Raw genomic sequence first — 25,678 nt, 5'->3', positions numbered from 1 at the left:
TCGCTTAAGCCTCTCGGACCTTGGCAAAAGCAGTGTCCAAGTCCCTGGTGTACTGGTCGGCTTCAAAAATCTTAGCTTTAGTGCTAAGGAAGGGTGGAACCTTTGGAGCACCTTCAATGATCTCAAATGGCGCCTTCCCCGTCGAAGAGTGAATGGTGTTGTTGTAGGCAAATTCCACCAAAGGCAAATATTTTTCCCATTGAGTCTTCTGATCGGAGATGTAAGACTTCAATAAATCCAGAACAACTGAATTTGCAATCTCAGATTAGCCATCTGTCTGCGGGTGGAATGATGACGAGAACTGCAACCGTGTGCCAATGTTCTCCCAAATAGCCCTCCGAAACAAACTCGTGAATCAAAGATCTCTGTCGGAGACTATTTTCTCAGGCATGCCATGTAGTCGAAAAATCTGTGCAATGAACAATCTTGCTAAATGATCCGGCTTGATTGTTTTCTTCACTAGAACGAAGTGAGCTTGCTTGCTCAATCTGTCGATGACACTCCAAATGCCATCATGCCCACTCTATGTCTTTGGGAGATCAAAATTGAAATCCATTGCAATACTTTCCCAGGGGCAGGTGGGAATGGGTAAAGGTTGTAGTAATCCCCGTGCCTTATGCCTGTCAAACTTGACCTTCTGGCATACTAAACAACTGCAATCAAATTCATCCACATCTTTCTTGAGTCTCGGCCAAAAGAAGTAACACTCCCCACCTTTCAAGGTGGTGTCGATGCCGCGGTGACCCGTAAAAGGTGGACAATCACACTCTGTCAAAACCTTTTCCCTCAACGGTTGTGTGGCGCACAACATCGTTTTCTTCATCAAGTAGCCATTCCGTATGGAATATCGTGGTACTACCTTCCCAGTCTGTATTTGAGTGAATACATCGGAAAAGTCCGGATCTATGGCGTATTGATCAACCATGTCCTTGAAGCTTCTGTGATGAATCATGGAAATAGCCAAGACCAGGGGCTTCCGAGACAATGCATCCGCCACCAAGTTTTTTTGTCCCTGAACATGGACAATCTGGAAGTGAAAGTGTTACAAGATGTTAGCCCACGGCATCTGCTTTTCCGAAAGCTGCTTGTGTGACAAGAAGTAGCGTAAACTTTGATGATCAGTAAAGACCGTGAAATTGATTCCGAGTAGGTAATGTCGCCACTGAGTAAGAGCAGGATCACTGCCAATAGCTCTTTGTCAACACTAGTCCAGTAGTCAGTTTTTCTTTAAGTGTCTGAAAGGCAGTCACCTCTGTCGGTCCCCACAAGAAAGGGACTCCTCTCTGAGTCAAAATGTGCAAAGGAGAAGCTACCTCTGCAAATTTTCGAATGAAATGCCGGTAGTAATAACACAAGCCCAAGAAGCTTCTAACTTCATGAACATTTTGCAAATCTGGCCAGTCACGTATAGTGTCAATCTTGGCCGGGTCCATCTGTACTCCAGTTGCTGAGACGATGTGTCCCAGAAAGTGTATCCCCGGCAAGAAAAATTTACTCTTTTTGGCATTGATAACTAATTTGTGATCACGCAATGCCTGAAAGACCTGTAGCAGATGGTGTCTATGTTCTGCTTCATCCTTGGAGAAGACTATAATGTCATCAAAGAAAGTGCTGACAAAAGATCGATACTCTCGGAAAATCCTATTTATCATTCGGTTGAAAGTCGCTGGAGCATTGGTAAGGCCAAAAGGCATCACCAAAAATTTATACAAACCGAAACTTGTTCGAAAGGCTGTGTTGTAGACATCTCTCGGAGCGATTTTGATCCGTTGATATTTGCTTTTCAAATCAATCCTGCTGAAGCAAGAGCATTCGTGAAGTCGGTCGAGAATATCATCGATCCTTGGAATGGGATATCTGTTTTTGATAGTGATTTTATTGAGAGCTTTGTAATCAATGCACATTCTCCAAGATCCGTCTTTCTTTAATACCAACAACACCGGAGAGCAGTAGGGTGAAGTACTCGGCTGGATAAGACCCTTTTCAAGGTCTTTCACTTGGTTCAGAAGCAAGAGCATTCCTGAAGTGGGTCGAGAATATCATCGATCGTTGGAATCGGAAATCTGTTTTTGATTGTGATTTTATTGAGAGCTTTGTAATCAATGCACATTCTCCAAGATCCGTCTTTCTTTAATACCAACAACATCGGAGAGCAGTAGGGTGAAGTACTATGGATAAGACCCTTTTCAAGATCTTTCACTTGGTTCATGATCTCTTCGTTCTGGGCTCGGCTAACACGATAAGGTGGGCGGTTCGGTGGTGTGCTTCCACGAAACAGATCAATAGTGTAATCCCTAGGACGAGATGGGGGTAACTTGCCTGGCAGGCCCTCTGAGAAACAATCAGCATGTGTGTGGAGAAAATTTTGGTGTTTTTTGTCAAGTTCAGGCATGTTCGTTTTGTGTTCATCATTCAACTCTTTCAAATAGATCGAGTAAACAAAAAGACTGGATTTCATTAATTTGGAAATGGTCGAAGCCGATACAATAGGGACGGACTCGCCCTTCAGTTTTTTACATCAAGTACAATTTTTCGGCCCTTTTCATTCGTCAAGGTTGCTTTCTTTGCTAGATAGTCGACCACGGCGTTGTTCTTATGGTACCAAGGGACTCCTAGGAAGATGTCATAGCCTTCCAAAGGCATGATGTAGAAGTCCTCGTACCCTAAATAGTAAATACCCCCGACAATGCAACTGAAGTTTGCCAATGACAGGTGCAATGGCTATGTCCCATTCGGGCGTCGCTAGAACTGCCTCTGTTGGTGGTTCCATCCTGTCGGGTGTAATCTCGAGCCGCACCGCCAATTTAGGTGAAATGAAGTTGGCCTTGACTCCTCCGTCGAAGAATACAAGGGCTTCTTGATCTTTCACTTTGCCCCAAGCTCGGCAAAGTTCTGTACTATCATCTATCAGGCTTGGGTCAGTATCCATGCAATCCGGTACCAGTTCTGTTTTCATCCCTTTTATGCCACGTTCCTCTGTTGCTCTCGAACTCTCTGGCCTGTCTTCAATCGTTCCTTGTTGTGCCTTTTTGGGGCACTTTCCGGAGATGTGCCCTTGTCCCCTGCAACCAAAACACTTTCTCTCTTTGATATAGTTTACCCTTTCTCGAAGAGTCAGTCAGGGTTGTGTATCCTTCTTGTCTCCTGAACTTTTTTTCTTTCTACTTTCGTTGTTGGAGGTCTGTCTGGTTCTCTGAGTCAAGATCTCATCAGTGGGGTAAGTCAAATTTCCCGAATGTATCGAGAAACCCCATTTCGCATGACCCATTAATTCTTGAAAAGAATTCGACTTTTGTTCAAGGCAGTTAGTAGTCTCGCTTCTCTATAGGGAGTCCGCAACAAAACCGCTCAATCTGTTCCTTAAAGGTGACCTTAAATGAAGAGGTTGGCAGAAAAGAGTCCCAAAACCTCTCGCAATAAGGGTCCAAAGAATCTCCCTTGGTCATCCGAAGATGGTTCTAATCGGTTCTTATAGCCGGTTCGTATTTCCGGGTCAGCCAAGAAGAATGAAGAGACTTTTAAATGTGAATCACTTGACTTGAGCTTCTTTCCTTAGAAGAAGAGTGGACCACCATGTTCGAGCATTTCCTTTGAGAAAAGATGCAGCCCTCCTAATCTTGGAGTGCTCTAAGTAATGCCCTCCAGAGAAGGCTATGCCAAACTGCTGGATGAAGGCCAAAGCCCTCGGAGCATCTCGGAATCCAGAAAAGGATTCAAGTTTTATCGACTGTCCACCTTCTTTAAATTCTTTTGCTTTCTTGTTCTTGTCTTCAAGGAAGTCATATTGGTTGGCTCTGTAGAAGTGCTTCTTCTTTGTATAAAACATATGGTCATCGGAGTCCGAACTGTCAGAGGATGACTCCTCCGTAGAGCTATCAAAAATTGGGCGGAATTTGAGTTTCTTTGCCTTTTTCTTGCCTTTTTCGAAGCTTTGCTTTTTGCTTCGCTTTTTGCCCTTTCTGTCCTCCTCGCTAGAGTCAGAAGAGCTAGAAGAACTGTCAGAAGAAGAGGAAGAAGAAGAACTGGGTAGTGCTTCAAAGCGTACACGCTTCTTTTGCTTTCTTGCAAATGCAAAAGAAGATTGACGGCCCAAATAACCAGGGTAGTCAGTCCCCTTCTTGCGCTTTTTCAATTGCTATTTGGATTGATTTTTCGCGTCCAAAAGCTGACTGATCTGAGTCTGAACCACCTCTTGAAGTTCTTGTTCTGTAAACATCCTTTGAGAAAGAGGTTTCTTGATTGCCGGCTTGATTGGTGGTTCGGGGGCTTTCTGCCACTGAAGTGTGCACTTCAGCGATGGATTGCTGAGACAAAAATTTTGCAAAGTGAGGGTCTTTCCCAAATTTAATCATTTGCTTTGTGTACTCGTCAACCTGCTGTCGACGCTACATCTCTTGAAGGTCATACTGAGTAGGCCGAGGTGGCCCGTACTTTTCCTCTGTTAATCCGTTTAAATCTTTTGCGTGGTCTCCTCCCGCATCAACGAATGCAGAAAAAGTCGATCGATTCTTGTCTGAATCCATAAGTGTCGCGAGAAAAGGGATCTGATTTCTCGATAGAAGAGAAATCGGCCGTGCTCTTATACCACTGTAACAAACTTGGACACCCCAAGTCAAGATTTTATTGCGACACAGCAGATATTCACTTCAAATGTGTTCATAGTTCACTAGAGAAACCACACGGCCCGGCTTAGTTCTGTGCCAAGAGGTATTGGCCCCAAAGATTGGCGCCCCTTTCGGTATTTATTTTTATATTAATCTTTGAGCAAAGTACAATTGAGCCCGCGGGTGCTCGCTCTGAGACTCTGTGTCGAGATGCTCTGAGAAGTGAACCCCTAAGGCCACTTATAAAGATTACAAGGGATGCTTAAAGCAGAGCCCCAAAAGCTTTTAAAATTAAAAAGCAACTGTCCCAAAATCAACTGATAAAAAATCTGCCAACAAAAGCTGTCAGTGCAATCTGCGGAAATCCGTACGCTCTTCCACGTCAACAAGTGAACGCAAAAAACTGGATTCCGTACGCTGCTGCGACGTCAACTGGTTATAATGCATTTTTTGGGCGTTCCGTATTGGCTGCCATGTCAGCCTTTTCGTACTCTCTGCGACGTCAGCAGTCAGCTAGCCTGCAGGGGGTGTGTGTGTGTGTGTGTGTGGGTGACTACCACGTCACCAGTTTGTGACAGCCGATCTCCTCTGTCAAATCTTTATTACCGTAATCCCTGTCTTGCTTGCCTTTGTCTTTGTCTCTTTGTGAGTTCTTGCTCTTGTCTTTGGCTTCAAACTCCCGATTCAAACAATGCGTCGTGTCACATTTATAACAACTGTGGTCGGACCTTGTGGGGACCGAGGCAGCTAAGTGAGTACTGGTACTAATTTAAGCTTGCCTTTGCCATTGTCCTCTAGCGAACTCGTACATTTGCTTTTGGCTTCATAATCCCAAGCCAAACAATTTGTCGGTTTCCTTGAGAACTTTGCCCGTGCATAGGCCGCTAACTGGATGGTTGATGTGCTTTCCATAGCCGATAGTTGGTTTTGGTCGATGTCGTTGGTGCTCGAGCAAGGGGGGGCATACTTAAGTTGCAAGATCTTGAAATCTTTGGGTTCCTTCTTGCACTCTAGGTGGTGGCCGCAACAATTCCACTGCCGCAACAATTCCACCAAGCCACTTCGCCTTGAGCCAATCCACTCTCACACCTCTCCTTCCAAGCCGGTACAAAACGCCACCTCCCCAAAGCTGCTCTAGAATCCCTCCTTGCAAGCCACTATCCTAGGGAGAACTTTTCCCTCTCGTCGTTCGTAACCACCCTCCTCTTCCACATCTACAACGTTTTAAAACATTGAGTCTTAGTCAAGAGACGTGTCATCGCTGCGAAGAATGGGGAGAGGGTTGTCGTCGTCCATGGGCTTGCCGGAGACTAACATATTAAAACGTTGAAGGGTCCCTGTCAGTAGCGCTGCCTCCTAGCGCTGCCTGCGTTTCAAAACGCAGCATGTAGGGAGGATTAGAGGGTCCTGTTGCTGTCGCCCAAGGACCACAGCCATCGGGCGTTCTGAAACACAAGGCCATAGGGGCGGTAGAGAACGACGCCGTATGGGGAGGTGGTTTTGCAGTTAACATTTCAAAACATAGGCTACTGCAGGGGCAAAGTTTGACGGGGTGGGCAGCAATAGAATAAAACGCCCAGCGTTTTGAGAGGCCGTCTGGTAGAGGAGGATGGACGCCGCCGGCAAAGAGTGAGGGCTTTCTCGGTTTCTTCTCAACGATCCACCTTGCTCCACCAAGGTCACAGAGCACGAAGCTCTGATACCATGTCATAGTCGACGATGTAAGACCAAGGTGAGAAACCACGAGTCTCCTAAACTGATCAACCTTGGCAATGAATAACTGATACAATGTACAATGGGGGCAAGGGGTCACATATATACCCACCTCAGTAAATTGCCCTACCCAGACTTTGACAAATAAGTAAAATAAATACCTAAAAGCCAAAATAAACAATGGGATTGATTTAGGCAGTTCACTTGAGATGCCAAAACTCTTAACAAATATCTCCCAAGGTCTGATCTTAGGAAAGTAAGGGCTGTTTTGTGGCTGCGCCTGGCTTATGTGAGGTGGCTTTGTCATTTTGTGTCTCATAGTTTGCCTCTTTGTGGCCCTATGTTGGGGGTATTTTTCCAGATACCCTGTGCCTTTGATTTCCACCTACAGGGCCCCGTTTTTATTTTTTTTAGGATTGTGGGGTTTAATGGGGAGGTTGGGCAATCTGGGTCCCTCTATGTAGGGAAGGGAGGGGGGGGGGGGGGGGGGGGGTGGTGTCCACCCCAATTGTATCATTTTTTGTGTACTTGCAATCAGAGCCAAAGTTTTTGGGCCTCTTTGTATCTCTGTAGCGTTTTCTCTCTCTAGCAATGCTTTCTCTCTCCAACGTTTTTCTCTCTTTTTTTCCAAGATCGCCCCCCCTCTCTCTCTCTCTCTCTCTCTCTCTCTCTCTCTCTCTCTCTCTCTCTCTTTCTGGGTCCCTTGTGTTATGGATCTCTCTTCTCCTGCCCTAGGCGACTCCAAAATAGCACGTACCTTGCAGATCTAGGAGATCACAAGATCACTGTGACGGGGTTGCTCTCGGAGGTTGCTGCTGTTTGCTATTTTTGATTCAAAAGGTTGTGCACTTGTTCCCACTGTTTTTTAGCCATATCCGTCCCATCTTCCACTGCCACTCTTGACACTTACTATATCCATTGAAAACAGCTGGTTCAAATCCAAATCTAGGTAATATCTAGATCTCGGGAGTGAGGGCTTCTCTGTAGCCGTTCTCCCTTGGTTTGGTCTTTGACATGCTCTAAGGTTGTGTTCCGTTGGGGTGATTTTCAGTAGGGGCAGGCAAGAGGCTGTTAATATTCCCAGCCCATTTGTTTATGAGTTATCTTGTATACAGCCGCCCCCGCCCCCCCCCCCCAACCACCACCACGCGCCCAAGTCATATTTTCTATGTACACCCCACTGCATGTAGATATTCCATTGGAAATTTATTGAATAGACTAACAAGGTCTGATTGGAGATTCTTAGGAGCGATCAATGGCTCCAAGATGTGATGTAAAGTACCCATGAGTCATTCAAGGTGCAGTGCGGTGGCATATTAACCAGTCAAAAATTGCAAATAGAATCACCGAGCAACATTTCAAGTCTAAAAGCGTCATGATACAAGCTGATCAAGCCTGAGATCAATTTAGTCCATGAACTTTGCAAGACACCTCTAGTAGTCTTCTCTCAAGTGTCTGATCCTTTTGGGCAAGGATTTGCTTTTGATTTGAGACTGTTTTATTTCTTCAACCTCAGGTTGAGTGCCTAGAACTGTTTTTTTTTGGCCCCCTTTGAGTGAATTCACATGGTAATTGTCCAATGGTCTGGCAATCGAAGTTTAGAATATACTTCATGGATCTTCTCAATCACATAAAAAGGTCCATGATAGACTTGAGTTGAAGTTAGGGTAGGGTCATTCTTTGCCTTTCATCTCGGAGTCTTGTCTTATAAACTTGAATATATATTTGTCTTATGAACTTGAATATTTATTTGTGGATGGTTCTTGCCCGCAGCATTATATTACTTCTCTTGAGGCTTAAGAAGAGTCTTTTTAACTTTGGCTTAAACAGTGTTTGGAGCACCTGGAGAGCTATCATTTCTTTGTACTCGCTCTCATTGTTGTATCCAGCAGTTTGTTTCTCTCCTCCGAGCTCTGTCTATCTAGCACATCAAGTAATGAATTATCTTGAATGAAATCAGGTTAGTTATAAGCTAGGAGTTAGCCTTTGCAGTATCACAGTTAATTGAGAACTTTGGTAATGTGCATGTACCACTCTTCTTAGAAAGGGGAGTGACTTACTAACGTTACACGTAGGTACAAAATCGAATCAAGTACTCCGCAGGAGATAGCAAACAAATGTGTGTGTGTGTACTTATTTATTTGTTTACACATGGGACACATAGAAAAGGGTCTAGCTGTCTAATAGACAAACCTAATGCATGAGCACATATAGAATAAAAAATCTGATTTGATCATTAGTCACTAAGCTGAGATGCACTTTGGAAATAACTAAGGACAGCATCTCTACCAGGGTTGCATGCAATACGATGGCAGAACAGCCAAGTATAGTGTGAAAAAGTGGCATGAACAACATAAGAACTGTTATTTGGCAAGTAGTCCTTTAATGAGATGTTGGGAAGGTGCAGGTAAAAGAAGGATGTATCACTTTTCTGTCACATTTCTTTTTGGTTGTGCATGAAGCACATGCAAGAATGTTCCTTGAAATCGTGCATGTGATAGAAAGATAGAAACAGGATGTGGAGTTTCAGCTTTGTTAAATTCCTCTTGGACAATTCACAGGTAGAGCCCAAAAGAGAGGGTAAGGGTCAGGTTTAATCATTGACTTGCATTAAATTTTTCTTTTTCCAGGCCACAAGTCACAATAGCTACTGCCATCATATTCTGCCACCGTTTCTTTTTACGGCAATCTTTAGCCAGGAATGATAGATATGTAAGTTTTTTCTCACTTTGCAAAGTCCTTTTCACTTTTGCAAGGGTGATGATGTGTTTTCATCTGTGTTTGCTTGGCTTGCTCTTACTTGATTAACCAAGAATTTAAATAAAGTGGATTTTGTGTCATCATGCCCTAGGCAGATCGTGGTATTTTAAGGAGATTTGGTTTTCTCGGTTAGGCCTTTTTAACTGTGTGCATTACACTGTTTCTTGCTTATTGCTTGTTTGAGAAGTTTTGGGTCACTCTTTTAAAGTGTGTAGTGTGCCAATGCTTGCTTATATCCATGTTATGTGTGCTCAGGGCTCTCTCTCTCTCTCTCTCTCTCTCTCTCTCTCTCCTCGAAAGAAAGGGCACTCATCCTTCGTTTTCCCTCCATGGAAGCGAAGGACTTTTTGAAGAAGAGACCAAGTCTTAAGAAGACGGGCATCTTTCTCGGAGATGACCTCACCCTCTTGCAGATCGCTCATATGCAGGAGGTAATGCCGAATATTAGAGCAGCAAGGGCAAAAGGTAAGATTGCTTTTTACCGAGATGGAAAAGTGGTGATATTGGAACGACGCTCCACATGACGGTGCGACACCTATGGGACCGCACTCAAAGTTGCTATTTGGAATTGTAATGGATCTCTACGCCTTGATGTGGATGCTTTGAGGATAGTTTTACTGGGAGGGACATCATTTTCTACTCTGAGACACATCAAGCCCCTGGGCAGTCTATGCCAACTGTTAGCGGATACAAATGGGAGAAAACTTGCAGAAAGGAGACCTGATCAGAGCATAGAGGACGTGGCTCAGGGGGAGTGTCAGTTTTATTCAGGGAGGAGTTGCAGCCATTGATACATATAGCCCGCAGGGATGAGCAAGCTAGGTACATGTGGGTGAGATAAAGGGAAGAGACAGGTAGATATCTCTACATTGCTATTTGCTACTTTCTCCGAGTACGTTAGTATATGCACCACCTAGGGGACAGTCCCCCTTTTCTACTTTGGATGATGACATATGGGAGTTCACTAGAGATGGTGAATGATCATCCTAGGGGACTTCAATGCTAGGATTGCCCATCACAAAACAATATTTTATGATACTTCAGAGGAGATGTTGAGGGAGCTGGATGTTGTAGAGATGGGCCTGTCTAGATTATCACAGGATGTGGAGTATACTGATTATGGACGACACTTGATAGACATGGGGACTGCACATGGACTGGCCATCTTGAATGACCTACAGAGATTTCCCACAGTGGGAGGTTTTACATGCTTTCCACACAGACATGGAGCTAGCACAATGGATTATGTCATGGCACAGCCGAGCTTTATCTCTAGTATCCAAGATCTCACAGTTGAACCTAGACCTGTGGGTGTGGCAATAGATCATGCCCTTGAGGCTTGTGTCGATGACCATCTCTTTCCGGTTTAGTGTAGCAGACATGCCACGGGGAGCAGCCCTTACTTGTTACACCTTCACCATGGAGAGGGACTCTGTATACATAGATGGGACCTATAGATGCCTGTGCACTGAGGAGCCAGGGCGACCTTTGGAGGAGCTTACTACTGTACTGACATAGACATTGGATGATGCAGCAACAGAGGCATACCCACACACCCCCTTTGATCAGAGATGACGTTTTGGGAGCAGGCCCCAGAATAGCCGGTATGATGAGGAGTGCCGTGAGACAAGAGCCAGACTTTAGAGGGAGATGCTTTTGGCATAGTCACAAGGGACGTGTCCCAAGGAGTGGGGACGAGGTACGGGGCTCAAATGGATTTTTATTGTAAAAAAGAGAGTGAGACGGCAAGTGGGGACGGGAAGCCCAAAAATGGGCGTCCCCTATGACTATGGCTTTTGGGGGACATACTCACAGACAGTCACGGATTGCCTTCCGACCAGAGTTACCCGGAACGCGGAACGGGAACGGCGACGGGGACCCTCGCGGAACGGGGGAACGGCCAGGGGTCCGGAACGGGAACGACGCGGAACGGGAGGCATAAAAAACACCCAAATAATGCTCGAGAAGGGAATGGGTGTGAGGGGGTGCATTTTAATTTTTGAGTCCTTGCACACTAAAAAAACACCTAATGTTCATTGCAAATTTGCAAAAAACTGCCTATTTCTTCCCATTTTTGAGAGTTGGCCGTTTCGGGCCGTTCCGGTATCAGGTGGTCACCCGGAACGGCAAAACGTTCCGGGGCGTTCGAGCTTGGCAGAGGGGGAGGGAACGGCGATCCGGCCTTCTAGGGCCTGCGGAACGCGTTCCCCGGTAACTATGCTTCCGACGCCTAGTGCGGTGGAAGAAGAGGGCATTTTTGGCTCGACTAGAGCAGGATCTATACGAGCTATTCTTGAGTCAAGACTCAGGTGAGGCATGGCGACTCTTCCATGAGCACTCCCCCCCCCCGCCCCGTGCCATTACTTATACAAAGGCGTTGAGCTAGTATGCATCATCTTTGTACACAGCTCCTGGACAACCGCATCTTCCCGCCCCCCCCCGCTAGCCATGCCCACACACATGTGCTTTTTTCATAGCTGAGATGGTGAAGAAGGCCATTGATAGGATGAGGATTGTGATAGCATATGATCATGATGGCTTAGTGGCTGAGCATTTTATACATGCCTGGGATCTGCTCGCAGAGCTCCCGCAATGTTCAACCGTGCCATGTATGAGGGCATGCATGATACTTGGAGCTTATCTACTATTGTACCTATCTTCAAGTAAGGAGATCCTATGGAGCTTAGGAATTATCGCACTATCATGATTGGACACACATTGGCACGGTTGTACGCATCCATTCTTGAGCAGCAACCTAGTAGATGGGCAGAGAGGGAGGGTATATGCGCAGTTGGGCAGGCAAGGCTTCAGAGAGGTTTTTCTACTCTTGACCACATTCTGACACTCAGAGCCATTATTGAGGAGGGTAGATCACATGGGAGACGGATCTATTGTAGCTTTGTGGACTTCTGCAAAGCATTCGACACATTGCCCAGAGCTAGATTGATGTGCAAACTACAAGAGATGGGAGTATGCACAAAGCTGATTTGGGGGATCATGGCATTATAGAGGTCAATAGTGGGGCATGTACGCGCTTCAGAGGGGCTATCTACATTAGTTCACTCCACTGTTGGGTGAAGCAGGGCTGCCTTGTCTCTCCTACTCTATTCGGTATGTATGTGGATGAGGACTCGGAGAGCATATGATCATGATGGCATCAACTACTTGATTATGCTTGCCAGCAATGAGAGCAATATGAAAATGAAATTGCGAAAGAAAATTTGCCCACATCATTTGTTTGTCGGAGAGCTTGGTCTGCGTCATGAAGTACTTAAGACTTTGGTGATCCATTCGCAGAATGAAAGGAGTCCCCAATAAATAGTGCTTCCATGAGTCTAAGGCATGTAGAACTGCAAGGAGTTCCTTTTCATATATGCCTAGAGCTTGCTCAACAGGGTCGAGCCTACGACTTTCATAGCCTATGGCGTGCCCTTCTTGAAGCAAAATAGCTCCAAGGCAATCACCACAAGCATCACATTGGACCTCAAATGGTTTTGAGAGATCCGGTAGTGTTGAGAGATAAGCTTTTCTTTAAGCTTTTTGAAAGCATTGTTCTCCTTAGCAGACCATGTATACCTAACGCTTTTCTTTGTTAGGTCATGTAATGGTCCCGCAATTTGTGAGAACTTTTCTATGAAGCGTCTATAGTATGCACACATACCTATAAAGCTTCTTAGTTCATGAAGATTCTTTGGTGTAGGCCATCCTTTTATTACCTCTAACTTTGATGGATCCATTTGGATGCCATCTTGAGAGATAATGTGACCTAAATATTGAATCTCTTGCAAGAAAAATTCACTTTTCTTTCGATTAACATAAAGTTTATTCTCTCTTAAAACTTGAAATATTACCTGGAGGTGTTGCTTGCGTTCGTTTAATGAATTAGAGTAGATGATAATATCATCAAAGAACACTCCAGTGAAGGAGGCTTCCTAGGTGTTCTCTCGTCATGGTGGTGAGCTTGGAGAATCCCATGAGCATGGAGCTGCCGTTGCACTTCACTTTAGAGGGATGGATTGCCCATGGCTTGTTGAAGCCTAGAAACAAGATAGTTAACAAGCATCAGAGCATCATTAGTAGCTTGCTCATTAGCAAAATCAAAGTTATCAACATTAATTCACTCTCTTTACTATTGTCAGCCATTCTAAGAACTTTTAGGTGTAAACATTTTAGGTGTACTTTGGCACTTCAAGCCCTAGTTGCTACTCCTCTTTACCCCTTTAGAAAAAGCACTCAAGCTAATGTACCCGTGGCTCGAATACCATTAATTGCAAGGAATAGAAGAGAGGGTCGTTCAACACCAAAACAGCACCGGCTCCTGTCAAGCTTCTAATAGCTCAATAGTGGTTAAGCCGTAGGCAAGCCCCGTAGGACTCCAGTATTAAGACCATAGCTCTCAATGGTGATGCCCCGTTAACTGCACGAAGGCAGGCGCACTGCAAGGCTGAAAAATCCGTATTCTACTTACTCACAGGCAATTAATAATACCAACCATTTATAGCTAGCTTGAGGACCTCCCTTCTTGAGCAAGAAAAGAGAAACCTTGTGCTCTGATACCAATGTAACATTTAATGGCCTAAAAACTTGTGTGTAGCGGAAATTATCATGAACATAGTGGGCATTCCATTAGAATAGATTCCTAATAAGAATTACAAGAGTGCTTGGGTGGAGAGAGCAACAAAAAGCATAACACCTAGTTAGATAGCATGAACAATACTTTCAAAAGAGAGAGAAATTAAACTATTGACAACAGTTGAGGATCGGATTTGTATGGAGCCGGTCCCCCATCCAAAAGGCTTTGTATTATGGTTTCTCCCATCAAGAGAGACATTGTACAATACAATTCTTTGTGTTCCTTCAAGACTAGCTAGTGCAATGAAGATGAAAGCTTCATGCACTAAGCAAAACACTTAGCAAACACAACATCAATTATCCTCGTTCTCAGACCCAAGACCTCACACACCTTCAAAGATGGTGAGAGCTAGCAGGGTATGAGAGTAGATTGAGAGGAAGAAGGAGTATTCTTACGAGAAAGATGTACATCTCCTCACTTAATCACTCATATTAGCATAGCTTAGCTTAGTAATTAGCATGGTAGAGGAGTTGAGCATGCATTGAAGCTTGGCTCTTGGTTGGATTTGCATCACAAAGCCAAGAGTTGTTGGTCTAGGCCTCCCTTCTCACAAGCTTGGAGTAGGTGATAAGCTTTCCATTAAAGCTTGAGGAGAGAGAGTCTTCTTTACTTCACACATGAGATTGTGTGAGTGTGTGTGTGATAATGCCTTGCAAAAATCAGTCCCCCTCTCTCTCTTGGTCGACCCCTCTTGCTATTTGCTCATGCTCTACTCTCATTGGACCTCCCCAGGCCAGCCAATGGGATAATTAAGCGTATAAGTGATAGCCTTCTGAAATGTGTCCCCCTTTCCCCTTTTGTGAGAGCTTTATGTAATTTAATAATTCAACTAAACTCTCATTGGACCCCTTTGCCTCCTGGCCAATAGGAATCACGCAAGCCATTGGGCTGCTGAATGCTCATTGGACCCCTTGGGAGACTATCCAATAGTCTTCTAGAGGACTTAATTCTCATTGGTTCTTTTATTAAGTGTTTTTAAATTAATTAAACTAGATTTACTCTAGCCTAATTCTCATTGGTCCACCTCCAAGGCCATCCAATAGGAATTGGGTACACCTTGTGGGCATCTGGGCTACGGAGCTGACATGTGTCCCTCATTCCCTTTGTGTAAAGGGAGCTTGTGTGTGTGTGTGTGTGACTTTCTCTCTCATCCCCTACAAGCTAGGCTTGCCCCCTCCTATGTAGGGATTTGAAAAGACTTTTGGGACACACACAAAGCATCCAATTCCCCCCATGGTTGACCTTTGGACACAACCATTGAATTTTGGAACCTTAGCATTTTGGAAGTCTTAATGGGCTGAACCTTAGGGTCTTTTTAGCCCATTGTTGCTTAGTGGCTGAGCATTTTATACATGCGAGGGATCTGCTCGTAGAGCTTCTAGCAACGATGGTCAACCGTGCCAATGAGGACCTGCCTGATACTTGGAGCTTATCTACTATTGTACCTATCTTCAAGTCAGGAGACCCTATGGAGCTTGGGAATTATCGCACTATCATGATTGAACACACATTGGCACGGTTGTACACATCCATTCTTGAGCATCAACTGAGTAGATGGGCAGAGAGGGAGGGTATATGCGTAGCTGGGTAGGCAGGGTTCATGAGAAGTTTTTCTACTCTTGACCACATTCTGACACTCAGAGCCATTATTGAGGAGGGCAGATCACATGGGAGACGGATCTATTGTAGCTTTGTCGACTTCCGCAAAGCATTCGACACAGTTTCCAGAGCTAGATTGATGCACAGACTACAGTAGATGGGAGTACCCACAGAGCTGATCTGGGGGATCATGGCATTATATAGATCAGTAGTGGGACATGTACGCACTTCAGAGCAAGCTAGTATCGTACGTACGTACGAATGCCATCCGTACAATACGGATCAATACCATATGGATTGCATCCGTACAGGGGAGTCTTTTTTTTTTTATAAAGATTTCGGCAGCGCGTTGCAAGCCTTCTAGGCGTTCGATTAAACGATAGGGCATCGCTTTATTTTTTGGGCAAAACTCTCTGGATTCACTGCAGAGAGTTGTGCGTTTCTGTAAAAGTTGCAGAGTAGGTCTGTGAGCGGCCTTCTTGCGAAGAAAACACCATGCCTCGCGAAGCCAACCCCCTCTGGAACATTCACACCAATGTCATCGAGATTGTGAAGACTCCAGGGCAATCCGGATCAGGTACGCGACGTTGGCTTTGTAGTTGGCATCAGACATCAGTCATGATTGATATGTCATTCTCATGTTGGGATGATTGTAGTGTTGTGTTTTGTATTTGCAGTATTTTGATAATCATTGGTTAATCTTTGGATCTTCACTCTTGTATGATCTACATTGTCTCTTACCTTACAATGCTATGTTGCTTTTAAGTTTATGGTATTGAGTCTGTCATGCTATCATTGAAATCTGGTATCGTGTCCCATGTTTGTATCATGGACCATGGTAGGTCACTTGATTGATGTTTAATGCAGGTAGGCCTTCTCATTTAGCCGTAGAGAGTGATAGTTTATATATTTGTAGGCTTCTCTTGTGAAATTTCATTTTTTTCCTAATTTTTAAGGGTTTGTTACCAATAACGCGCATTTTTACATACCTTAAAACCTCAATCCATACAGGACCGCGTACCTTACATACTGAATACGTACAGTATTTTACGCTTGGTTCCACCTTGCTTGAGAGGGGCTATCTACACTCCACTATTGGGTGAAGGAGGGTTGCCTTGTCTCTCTTACCTTATTTGTGGCCAGCTTTTTCATTGAGGAGAGCAACAACGACTAGAATGACCAAAGCCTATGCAGCATTGTGTGGATTGGAGAGGATGTGTTCACATATTCAATTTCAGGAACCTCGGACAAAGTTGTGGCTCTTTGACACTTTGGTGGCTTCCGCACTGCTCTATGGAGCTCAGATATGGGGGCCTTCATTGGACCATCATGGGAGGTCGGGTCGCATTGATGGATGGGGGGACATGGAGAAGTCTCTGGCCTCTATGATCTCGTGGCTTATTAGAGCCAAGGCTTCAGTACCACATGACATTATTCGAGGAGAGCTAGCTGCCTCCCCACTAGTGGTTTAGGCGCTCACCAGATCAGTCTCCTTCATAGACCGCTTATGGGACCTTTTCAGAGACAGATATGCCCGCCTAGCACTTGAGTCCTCTCGAGAGTTAGCTATGCGGGGAGATAGAACATGCTGGTATGGGGAGATGACATCATGGTTTCAGGTACATGGGTTCAGCATGGATAGATTGCCCCCCTTCGAGTACTCATTGGATGCACCCTCTCAGACTCTTACACAGTCCGAGATCACCAAGCTCATCCGCCAGGCTTTGACTCAGCTAGACACTAGGAGGACTTGGATACAACCGGCACACGAGCTGGCATGAAGATGGCTTTCTATAGAGAGCATCTTCTGCAGCTTGCGGAGGACGGCTTTGTGACGAGACCCAGATACATGGACACCCACTTATCTCATGGGATACGATGTGCTATTGGCCAGATACGCACATCTTCACACCAGCTTTGGATCGAGACTGATAGATACAACGGAGTACCATCGGAGGCTAGGACATGTCCCCCATGTCACATGGAGCTTGAGACAGAGTTGCATTACACATGCCACTGCCCATTTTACTATGAGATACGAGGCCGCTTTCACTGCTTGTTCAGAGAGAGCTTTGGACCACTCTCTAGAGTCATGGGGTACGAGGACCAGAGATGCCTGGCATTGTTTTTGCTCGAGATTCACAGACACAGAGAGAGCCCCATGAGGGGAGAGGCTAGCCAGTTTCAGAGACGTATCACAAACTTCTTTAGAGCGGACACTCGGTAGCCAGAGGAGCAGCTACCACAGCAGAGGTCACATTCTCTTCACACCAGAGGCACGTTGATCGATCGAGCGACCAAGCTAGGAAGATCCAGATGCCCACGACTGCGGAGGACTACATAGCATTGATGGAGGTTGCATTAGAGGATTCGGATCACTTTGGCCCGACATGCACGACGCCGAGCTAGACTATTGACCATGGAGGAGATTGATGAGATCCGCCAGAGATCGATGTTGGATCTCCAGTGATTTAGCTCTCTTTGAGGATACACCCACATTGTGTTGTATTAGCCCCCATTCAGTACTTTGGTACCTTGTACCTTTTTATTTATTTTTGGTACTTAGACTTTGTATCAGATCCACCACATTGTAACTTTTTGGTCTCATAGGTCACTTTGGCCTTTTGAAGACGTTAATATAACATTTCATTTCATTTCTCTCTCTTTGCCCTGCCCGTTGCTGCTGTTGCCGCCCGCACCGACACTACCACCTACCAGCTACTGCTCTCGCTCCCCCTTTCTCAGCCCGTGCCACCCATTGCTGCTCTTCTGTGCGTGCAACCCCCCCCCCCCCCCCCCCCCCCCCCCCCCCCCCCCCCCCCTCCCCCCCACACACACCCCACACCACACCCCACACCCCACACATACACCCCATCACCATGACACCCACACACACTTTTTGAAGGCCACATTGGTCGTTTCAACTCAACATGGCAAAAGGCTTCACCAAAGAAGAGGTGGCCAAGAGGGAAGAGAAGCTACATGCCACGATCAAGGACAACAAAAAAATTGACGAGTTCCGCCATCAACACCATCATCAACCGCCTCTCCAAGCTCGAGAAAGAATTGGAAGCCTTGAACAAGGAGAGGGAAGAAGGTAAAAAGGAGAACGAAGCTAAAGAAGAGAAGAGAAGGAAGGAGCTCGAGGAATGGAAGGAGGAGGAAATCAACAACCAAACGAAAGAGGCCATCAAAGAGGAGCTCACCAAGGCCCTCACCAAGAGTTTGGAAGACAAACTTGAGGCCACAAAAGAGGGGTGGGTAGCAGTGGCCAAGAAGAACCTCAAAATGGAAGCAAAAGAGGATGAACACAAGGAAGAAGTCCTTCTCGTACACACCACACTCGAAGAAGAAAAGATGCGGCAAGCTCAACGTCTTAATGTTCGAATCATTGGTATTGAGGAAGGGAAAGACTCTACACCCGAGAAAGATGGCAAGGTTTTATGTACCGGATACAAGGTAGAGGACCCAACCCCTTTTACCAAAGCTTGGAGAGCCGACAAAGATCACACCAAGAAGAGACCTCTCATCCTCCAACGGAGGAAGCACGTACTCTCTTCATCCACAAGAGGGTAATTTTGCGAGGTCTCACAAGACCACCCATCTACCTTGATGATGATCTCACAAGAATGCAAGTAGAGCATAGACGAGCATGCATGCCTCAAATACAACAAACGCACAAAGAAGGGAAACGGGCCTCCTACTGTGATGATCGAGTCTTCATTGGTGGCAAGGCTGTGGCATAGGGACTCGCGTCCTATGGGACACTACATGAGGAGACACATATAGTAGTTTGGAACTGCAATGGCTCTTTATGGACACACCTAGGGAGACTAGAGAAGGCGATGCATGACCGAGACCTTATTCTACTCACAAAGACACATGCCAAAGTACAGTAGCGCAACGGGAATCTCCAGCGACGGAAAGGCTGAAAACTGAAAACAGTGGCTGATGTGATGAGAACTGTAGGCGCTAGGGCTGGTGTTGCAAAAAACGCTGGCTGATCTGGCTTAAAATGGCTGGGCTGATCTGAAGCAAAACGCTAGGGCTGATCTGCTCCTCAAACTAGTGCTGAAAATTTGAGATAAAACACTAAGTTGAGTGCTCCCTTTATAGGGCTGAAATTTGGGTTATAAACCAACTAAGGGTTAGGTAGGGCAAACTGTCCACCAATCCAACAAATTAAACCATTAAATGATTTGTTAATAAGTTTGGCCAGTGGGTTAGTTTCTAGGTGAAACTGTCGCACATCTACCCACCCGGGAATCCGAGCGATGCTGGGAATGGCTCGTTGGATTCCTCTAACTTAAAAACTACATGCACGTCATGCGAGATGCCCACCGTAGTGTAATAACATTTGTCAAAACGCGTGTACAAACCATTTATGGAAGACGGTTCCTGTCACAAAACGAGAGCGCATAACAATATAAAATACATTCGGATAAATAGGATTTATCACTTATTACTGAAGCCAGAGGATATAGAGAGAAATAAATAGAGAGAGAGAGAGAGAGAGAGAGAGAGAGAGAGAGAGAGAGAGAGAGAGAGAGAGAAAAGATCGACACAGTACTGGGGACCAGAAGATGGGCTGGTCCCCCCCCCCCCCGTTAAGAGTATTCTTTTATTCAGGGAGAATTCGTATACAAGCATGAGAACCCGAGGAAACCCCTCCGTTCTGTAATCTTAGACCCGAAGGTCGTGCTTTCCCGTAAAGGGCTTGGGCACAAGGCCGTTCCTTCCCTTAAGGGACTTAAGCGCGAAGCCGTACTTTCCCGTAAGGGACTTAGGCGTGAAGCCGTACTTCCCGTGAAGGGCCTTCCCGTAAGACGGGAGATTCCTGCAAAACAAACCACACAAACACGCGACAACAATTTGTATGGCGAATCCACAATAGATACCTGTCGCTCTTGCGCGGGAAAAGCGACTTCCGTGCTTCGTAGTCTCGCGATCTCTTGCAGCAGAGTCTTCTCTTGCTGATGTGGGTACCTCCCGTGAGTGAGGGCATGTGGTGCTTTTATAGCTGGCCACGGCACGAATAACTGCTCGCGTAGAGATCGTGGCCGATTTTTTTTTTTTTTTTTTTTTTATAAACGCTGTTCTACCCGAAATAGGGAGAGAGAATTCGCTGGCTGGTTTTGTTGCTTTATCTTCTAAGTGGCTGCCCACTTATTAAGTGGGCGGCTGGCATATTTTAAAATTGGTGTGAACCTGCCCAAAAACTCAATAAAACCTTATAAGTTAAAACCAATGCATTTAACAACACTTCCCAGGTGTCCCTGGATGCAACCACATGCACGAATGCAATGCAAACATAGATTCCTCGCGGGAAAGCGTTTGCCTTCCCGCGATTGTTCCTGCTTTTCGTAAAAAGCTTCGTAAAAAGCTTCGTTGAACCCATCTTTATTCTTGTGCTTGTGTTCTTACGTGTATTTTCTTACTCAGTTCGGATTTCCTCCTTAGCCTACGGGATGCCCCCTTACTGATGCACCCGTCACCCATCACGTGACGCATCAGGGGCACTCGTAACTCGGCTCTTTCCACCGAACTTACGGAAACTCCTTCACGATGTTTACCGTCACCCATCAAACGACACATCATAGTTGTCCGTTCCTGATGGCAGTTTCAATAGCTACAATCTTTTAACAGTTCTTAGTGCACATAATAAAATATCCTAAAAAAAAATTAATCATTAAAAATAAGAAAATAGTCCAATTAGCAACAGTTCCAAAATTGGTTGTAGAAGTCGATGAAGCATGTCCACGTGGCTCATAGAGCCATGTGCATGTGACGTGTACACTAGAATTGCATCAAATCTTAGGAACTTGTGTCAGGGGTATAGGTTGGAGCTCCACTGCATGTACACCATGCTGGGATGATATTTTGTCAGTAGCTAGGAATTGTAGAAACCTAGGTAGGAGATCGATAGTACCTTCTCCAGGAACAATTCGAGCCAACTTGCCATAAAACAACTTTCAATGCCGGGAGCCAACATAAAGTGTTCCATGATCGAGGATCACAAAGATGTAGAATCTTTGCCTTGCCCACCACACCATTGTCAAAAGACTAGATAGGTTCTCTAGAAGCAGCAAGGGTTTGAGCTAGGGTATAAGAAGCTCATTTTATTAGCCAACTTCTTCCTCCGGTATGATGGCACCTTCTATGGTTATTTCAAAAGATCTACAACACAAGATTGGTGATTGTATTGAGGTTCTTTCTCAAAGAGGGGCTGTCGACAACCTGGTGGGGGTGTTCTTATGCTTGTGTCAACGTTCGAGAGTGGTTCACGTGCACTCTAGTTGGTTTGGATGAAGGCAAAGTGGAGGACATCATTTTGCTTGGCAGAGGTACTTTAATTGCTATTTTCTCATTAAAAGAACTTGCCTCTAGAGTCGTCAGCCGTAGTCCTCGGCTTCGGGGAGAGATTGGTTTTTCTACATCTGTGGTACAAAGATTTTACATTAGCTACTTTTGAGGACAGAGGCGAGGTCCCAAAGTATTTAATAAGAATAGCTTTTCCAAAGCTGTCTTCATAGTTTTGGTTGCGAGCCATGTTGAGAACTTGAGGCAGATGGGTTCCATCTTTCGCATACCTTGCATGCGTTCAATGCAGATCCAGACATATGTGCCATCTATAAAGGTGGCTACTATCCCTTCCACAATATTTTCAGATACGATCACTTTTGAGTGGAAAGGGATGCTACACTTGCAAAAGATTGTGGTTAGGGGTAGATTGAACTAGTGCCTTAGATGTCATGAGATGGGGCACTTGGTGATGAGATGCTACACTCGCAAAAGATTGTGGTTACGTGTCGACTGAACCAGGTGTCATGAGATGGGGCACTTGATGGGATTGCCTTAGAGGGTGAAAACAAAGTCAGACTGATCGCAGGATGAGACCCTCATAGGAGGAGACGATCCTCACAGACCCAACAGACCCAACAGAGTTCAACACAGCAGTAAGGCCCTGTGCAGAGTCGGTAGCAACAGAGCGCTCAATAGCAGCACACTGCTGATCAGACACATAAACAGGGACAAAGACAGACCGGTAGAGACGTACAAGCATAGCCTATCCTTATTTACAGACTGGTAGTGAGACAGAGGTTGGTAGAGGCAGAGCAGTCCCCACAAAGACCAGATTAGGATCGAGAGGAGGTACCAGAGCAGTTGGACAGAGGAATAGAGGAGAAACAACAGACGGTGGCAGTCTAGGAGCAGCATGAGTCGCCCCAAGATTGGCCAATGCAACAGACTTTGGATCTCTTGGAGATTTAGTCATAGGTGCCTCTCACAGTAGGCACTATTGAGGGGGAACATGAGAGTGAGTCTTCATAGTTTGCAAAGGATTTTGACTATTCAACAGGCGTGGCATCTCTAACAATTGTCTCTCTCTTTGAGATCTTGTGTGCACGGTTTTTTGTTGTTGGTCCATGGAGATCTCCTGTTGTCTTTGTGAGGAGCGGGCCACTATGTGTCGAGATTTTTTTTTGCAGTTGTAAGGAGCACGTCACAATTTTCTTGGTCTAGAGAGAGTTCCCATGGTTAGATTTAGAGTGTAAGTTTTACATGATGACGCCTTTTGGACGAGGGAGGTTGTCTTATGATATCATAGAGGAGTAGACAATGGTTGAAGCCAATTACTTTATGGATATCAGACAGTTTGCAAATTTGGTTGAGAGTCAGTTTAGAGAGGCCTTAGGGAAGTTGGTGTGGTCAAAGAAATGTGCATCTTGGTACCTTCCCTTGGCTTTTGAGGTGGACAACGAATGGGTCCCTCTTGCTTCTTTTACAGTTTGGTTGTGCCGTAGATCCGCATCCTTTTTTGGGGTACATCATTAAGAAATGTTATAGTGGATGCGAATGATTTTGGAGGCACGACCTAGGGGTTTCACTGTCCCTTGGCTTTTGTGAGATGGTACATGGGGTTTTATAGCGGATGCTTTCTATCAGTCAAGTACATAGCATTGAAATTTGTGGTTTTCGCTACATCGCTTGAGGTGGATAGAGCTTTGGGCAGATTTTGTAGATTTGATCACAATCCAGATAGCTATATGGCTTTTGTGAGCAGCTACAAGAGGTTTTTATTTTCTCTTTTCTCTACATCATAGAGCTTTGGGCAGATTTTTGTAGGTTTGATCACAATCCAGATTTTGTGGTTGTCGCTACATTGCTAGAGGTGGATAGAGCTTTGGGCAGATTTGTGTAGACTCGATCACAATCCAAATAGCTATATTTCACCACTTGATTAGAGTATCTTCATCCCTAGATGTATCTTGTGGTTTGATTTGGGATTTTCCTTCATTATCTCCTTGTATATCTTTCACGCTTTTTTCCATTTCTTGTATGATGGTCGATTTTATTTAATGCAAAGGGTGAAAGTCCCACTTTTATTGCCCCACCCACCCACCCACACACACACACACACACAACACACCACACACACACACCACACACACACACACAGATATTTTAACGTCTATGAAAGGCCGAAGTTGGCCTATGAGACAAATCAAAGTACTTGAGGTGGGTGTCCTCTATGTATCCGTAAAGGATAAAAGGTACAAAAGTAATGACTGGGGGAGGAAAGTGATACAAGGGTGTGGATGGAGCTCCAAAACTGAGGAAAAGATGCAATCCTATATGCTGGGGTAGAATGTACAATCATAAGATGAAATGCTATCCTATCTCTAGCTCCATCCAGTACCATAATCAGGGTGTAGTACAGGATGCATGGGCGGTTAGGGTGTGTACAGTCGTCGTAGGATGGCTGCTGGATATGCAAAAGCCCGGAGGCATCTCTCCTCTAAAGATCTATAGTAGTGCTCTTGGATCTCCTGGATCTCGCTATGATGTAGGCAAGGCGCCGCGCCCTACATCCATGGGGACGTGGGCCTCTGCGAGCTCGGGCCTCCTCAGCCTGCTGTAGAGTCACTCCTCTCTGGATGGTCGGAGGTGGTGGTGCTGCTATGGTCCTCTGAAAAAAGTCAGTGAGCTGTGTCTAGCGCTCGTCTCTCACAGCTGATGCTACCTGGAGGAGGGAATCCCGATGTTGCTGTATCTCGAGGAGAAAGTGGCCGAACTGTCGCTAGTCTTTGGACTCAAAAGTCTGATGTAGAGTGGGTTGATCTGTAAACAAGGTCGGGTATCTGCCTCTGATCTCCTCATATGCTCTACATCTTCAAACATACTGCTCCTCGCTCTCAATCTCTATCCTCTCTGCTCTGGGGACATGTGTAGCGCGCCCTGCCTCAACGCTCAATCTCTAGCCGGTGTGACGATACTCCGAGCTGTCCGATGGCGACCCGTGCTCTATGTGGCATGTAGATGTCCGTGTATCTTGGTCTCTAGATGAACCCATATGCTAGGATGCTCAGGAAGTGATCTATGTAGTACTGCCTCTTCGTGGGGAGAGGCTCTCTGGGTGTGGTCCATGTCTCCTTAATGTAGAGCTGCCAGAGGTCCTGTCTGAGAACACGATTCCTCTCAGTGTGTGCAAGGAATCGTGTGTGAGAGGCGTATATGAGGAGAGCCAGGATCATACTGAAAAGGAGGCAGGTCTATGATGTCCAAACCATGGGATGTAAACCACTCTATGACCTGCGAGTACCATGTCTGTGAACACGATTCCTCTCAATGTGTGAGAGGCGTATATGAGAGTCAGGATCATACTGAAAAGGAGGCAGGTCTGTGATGTCCAAAGCATGGGATGTAAACCACTCTATGACGTGTGAGTACCATGCTCTCGTGTCACCCTCCTGATGCAGCCGTATCGATGCCTCAAAAGCTCTACGGGTGAGTTTGTCTGGTGGCCCTGTGGGAGCTCTCGCATGCGCTGAATGAAACAAATCGTCTGGAAAAGGGCCTCTACTAGCATCGGCTGTGTGGCTAGCTCTGCTCTGATGATGTCATGTGGGACTGAGGGTTTACTGTGGAGCAAACGAGAGAGCATAATGATCTGTGGGTGCTCTATCTGTGTCATAGAGGTGTTGAGAGTCCTGGTGCCCATACTGCCACGTCATATGTCATGGCAGGTGTGACTAGAGTGTCAAAGAGCCACCCCTTGGTGCGGGGCTCCTGGAAGTGGGCCTGATGGCATTTGCGCTCTAAGGTGTCCAACGTTGCATATCCTCGTGTAATCCGGTCTCGAGCTGCTTGGGCCATGGAAAATCTGTCGGTGGTGCAAGTAAAATTCACCCCCAAGTAAACATATGAATCGACCACCTCGACCTTCCGCCTGCTGCTGTAAGTACTACTCTACTACGAACTGTCCTAGAGGTATGGAAGATCATGACCTTGGTCTTGCCAAGGTTCACTGTGAGCCCTCTCTGTGTGCAGAAATCATCTAAGGCTCGTAGGTGGCTCTATAATCCCT

The 25,678-nt window shown here is 45.6% G+C and overlaps 1 protein-coding gene across 1 annotated transcript in view; it reads left to right on the top strand.

The window, feature by feature from the left end:
* Positions 1-25,678, top strand: part of LOC147448197 (uncharacterized) — a 49,163-nt gene that overhangs the window by 6,345 nt on the left and 17,140 nt on the right. Inside the window, exon 2 of the mRNA XM_086524074.1 lies at positions 8,948-9,029. Within this exon, the coding sequence (XP_086380200.1) occupies positions 8,948-9,029 (82 nt within the window). The remainder of the gene's footprint in view (positions 1-8,947; positions 9,030-25,678) is intronic.

The sequence above is a fragment of the Adiantum capillus-veneris genome, chromosome 11, assembly GCF_014529385.1.
Source record: "Adiantum capillus-veneris isolate H3 chromosome 11, ASM1452938v2, whole genome shotgun sequence".
NCBI classification, from domain to species: domain Eukaryota; kingdom Viridiplantae; phylum Streptophyta; class Polypodiopsida; order Polypodiales; family Pteridaceae; genus Adiantum; species Adiantum capillus-veneris.
This window is presented reverse-complemented; position numbering and strand designations above follow the sequence as displayed.